Raw genomic sequence first — 3,895 nt, 5'->3', positions numbered from 1 at the left:
TTAAACTTAAATAATTATGTATACATTAGGAAGGGATGTATAACAGAGAAAATAAAGCAGCGAAAGAAGATAGAAAACGGTAGGGGGAAATTGTGATTTCAAATATGGTAATCAGGAATATGATTTTATTTTTAAGAGACAAAACAACTAAAGCCATATTTTTAAATATTTTGAACATGAATAGCTTTATTTAATATCAAAACATATTTTTAATCTTCATTTGCTATAATTTGGAGAACACCTAATTTTGAAAAAAATTTATGACCAAAAGATACTATTAAATTTGCAACACTCTTAAAAGTTATTTCTAATTTGAAAAGCTAATATTTATTGAGTGATGATTCTATGCCAAGGATTGTTCTAAGCATTTTACATGAACCTTCCTAATGAATCCTAACAAAAGCCTTATGAGGACGGTGAAAGTATCACTTTTATAGGTAATGAAACCGAGACACAAAGTTAGGTGAATGGCATTTTACTTTTTAAAATAAAAGTTACTATATTAAATATAACATCATCGTCCATATATACACACATATATTAATCATGTTGTATGTTTTGTTAGTGATAGTGAGATCAAACTGGCAATATTAGGGGACAGAGATGGTTTTGCAAATAATTTACAGATCCTCAAGGCTCCACAGCATACAGGTGGGAACCACTGGTCAAGAATTTTGCTGGCCATCCTCTTATAGCCTGGGAGTGGAGCTCCAGGCATCTTAATGCTTCATTAATGCAGTAAATAGTGTTGTTAGAAATTCAGTGAAGGGGACTGGGCACCAGCTCTAATCCTAGCACTCTGGGAGGCCGAGGTGGGAGGATCACTTGAGGCCAGAAGTTCAAGACCAGCCTCAGCAAGAGTGAGACCCTGTCTCTACAAAAAATATAAAAATTAACTTGGCACAATGGCTCACACCTATAGTCCCAGCTATTTGGGAGGCTGAGGCAGGAGGATCAATCGCTCCAGTCCAGTCCTGCTTGAAGTAGCAGTGAGCTGTGATCATGCCACTGCACACTAGTGGAGAGGACAAAGAGAGACTGTGTCTCAAAAAAAAAAAGGGGGGGGGAAGAAATTCAGTGAAAGGATGTACCTCATTCAAGGGAGTCTTGAGCTCTCACTTGTCATGCAGCCCCAATTCTATTGTACCTCCTTGAACTTCATTTTCATCTCCATAAAATGAAGAAGTTTCACCTGGAGGTTTCAAATATCCATTCCAGCTCTAGCTTCTAACTCTATATGTAGAGGCAGTTGGACAGTGAACTCTCTTTAACAGGTTTCCAGGACACCAGGAAATGAAATAGACCTTCCAGAAGAATGGTCCAAACTTCTTCCCCAGTCTCAGAAAAGTATGAAAAACTGAACTGTACCTGAGAGTACTGTCCACACAAAAAAATGAGCAGTTGTTTTGAGAAGTATATCATATAAGTCTCAAATACTTTTTGGAATAAAGTCTTGTAGCCTATCACTAACAGTTCAAAGAAACTTACTAGTACTAGGGTTGTAACTATGGTAATCTCCACCCTAAAAAAAAATCTTTGAAAATAGGATTTGTACTCATGAGCATGTGAATTTGCAGGTATTGACTTAATGAAGGCAGAGAAATGCAGATGTTTTCTAAAATCACACTTCAATCTGTGACTCAGGATGACTTGTAAAGTTTTACCCCCAATAAGTATTTGATATGTATTACATGATTTTGTTTTAGGGCCTGGTGGCTCTCAAGGCATGACCAGACACACCATCCTGCATTTCATCCTGTTAAATGCTCTGATTGACAAGGGCCAAGCCTGCTTCTGTGATCAATACCCATGGACTCAATGGTCCAGCTGCTCAAAAACCTGCAATTCCGGAACCCAGAGCAGACAGAGGTGTGTGTGAGCTATTTATAAAAGCTTTTCTTTGTGCCCTGGGAGACCTCAAGGATGAAGGCAGCAATATCAGAAGTGCCACACTAACCAATGGGAAAAACAAACATCTCAAAGTAAGATGTTTGGATGGAATTTGAGGTATTTTCCACATGAGGATAAAAGGAAGTCTTCTTTTGTTCTCTCTATAAAAACAAGGGGTTTCCAAGGAATTGAATTAAGAATCCGTGCAATACTTTCGGCTGACTATTTAACTTACTTAGAATCACTACTTAAGCTTTTTTTCAATCAGCATATAACTCTGCTTTCCTACAGTTAGTGAGTTAATTACAGAGAATTTTCTACTCATTAAACTGAGTCTAACAGGACCTCAATGGAGCAGCACTGCTAGCTATTAGCTTGATTGTTGGCACATACAAAATGGCAACAAAACTGTGTTTACTTGATAGCATTTAATAATTCAGTCTTTTCACCAATTCAGAATATGCATCCCCCATGGTTTCTTTAAGTGTACTAGATATTTCGGTACCATGAAGATGCTCCCATGACTTAGGGGAGAAAAGCATATATTTAGTATATTTTAACTATTACAGCACTTTTTAGAGACTTATTTTAGAAACTATTTTTATATATGCAGTGCGAATCTCATTAAAATCACCATTTGGCTTGCCCAATAAACTATCTACTAAGTATGTGAAACAGATTTGTTTATAGTACTCTTCTACTCAAGAGTCCTCAGTAGCTCTCGGCTGCCTACCAAGTAAAGCAAGATCCCCAGGTGGTCACAGGAGCTCCTCTCTGGAGAATCCCCTGAACATGCTCTCCTCCACCATGAATCTTTGCACGTCATTCCCACCAAATGCCCTTCCCTTTGTTACCTTAAGAATTCACATGAATTTTTCAAGAAGTCTCTCTCATGTCACTTTCTCTTTGAATCTTTGGCCCTATTTCAGTTGTTGTACTTATCACACTGTGTTGTCATATTTTAAGCAATCTGTAGGAACTTTCTTTCCTTTTTTTCTTTCTTTCTTTACCTTCCAGTCCCTTTCAGGAGACCAACTCATCAGGGCCAGCTTCATGGGTTACAAGCTGTGCAGTCACACAGGCCCCCACACTTTGAAGGGCTTCATGCTTGGCTTAATGATCTGCCATTGCCACCTTGAAATTTTTAGTTTTTGAACAGTAAGTCCTCCATTTTTATTTTGCCCTGGACCCCACAAAGTATGTCCTGAATTCCATTAAATGATACGAACTGCATATATGTATGCCAATCTGCTTGGTTTTCCATAAAAACTTTCTTTCTTCTTTATTTACTATAGTTAATGTTCATTGATATTTTTTTTTTATGCGTCTGGAGCCACAGTGAATACATTCATTCCAGGCAGCCTTTTCCTCACTGTTACAGACAAATAGTAGAAGATAAGTACTATCGGGATAACTTTTGTGACCAGATTTGCACCAAGCAGGAGACTAGAGAATGTAACTGGCAAACATGTCCTATCAACTGCCTCCTGGGAGATTATGGACCATGGTCAGACTGTGACCCTTGCCTTGAAAAACAGGTAGGTGAAGCATAGACATTTCCAGGAAATCTGAATCATGATATAGTGCTCTGATTCCCTAAAAGGCTCGGCAACACGGAATTGCTGAATTTCTTCAATTTCTGAAAATAAATTCTCCCAGCTTCCAATGAGGGAAAATTCCATTTAGCAATTTTTTTGAGGCAGGGGGCGGGGGGGAGCATTTATTGTACATGTTTTACTGTCTTAAGAACACCAAAAGGAAATTCTGCCCTCAGTATTTGTGTTGTCCTTAACCAGTTCTGAATTCCACTGCTTGTGCCTTCTGAGAATTATGAAGGCAAAAACAGGTGCAGGTTGAGTATCCCTTATCCAAATGCTTGGGGCCACAAGTATTTGAATTTTAGACTTTCTTGGATTTTTGGAATATTTGCATATACATAATGAGATATCTTGGGAACGGGCCCCAAGTCTAAACATGAAATTCATTTATGTTTCATGTATACCTT

At 38.1% G+C, this 3,895-nt stretch overlaps 1 protein-coding gene across 1 annotated transcript in view; it reads left to right on the top strand.

The window, feature by feature from the left end:
- The window catches only part of C6 (complement component 6), an 82,194-nt gene that overhangs the window by 2,060 nt on the left and 76,239 nt on the right, over positions 1–3,895 (top strand). Inside the window, exons 2-3 of the mRNA XM_012649577.1 lie at positions 1,707–1,869; positions 3,272–3,428. Coding sequence (XP_012505031.1) covers positions 1,727–1,869; positions 3,272–3,428 — 300 coding nt within the window. The 5' untranslated portion in view covers positions 1,707–1,726. The remainder of the gene's footprint in view (positions 1–1,706; positions 1,870–3,271; positions 3,429–3,895) is intronic.

This window comes from Propithecus coquereli, unplaced genomic scaffold (assembly GCF_000956105.1).
Source record: "Propithecus coquereli isolate 6110/MARCELLA unplaced genomic scaffold, Pcoq_1.0 Scaffold110, whole genome shotgun sequence".
NCBI classification, from domain to species: domain Eukaryota; kingdom Metazoa; phylum Chordata; class Mammalia; order Primates; family Indriidae; genus Propithecus; species Propithecus coquereli.
This window is presented reverse-complemented; position numbering and strand designations above follow the sequence as displayed.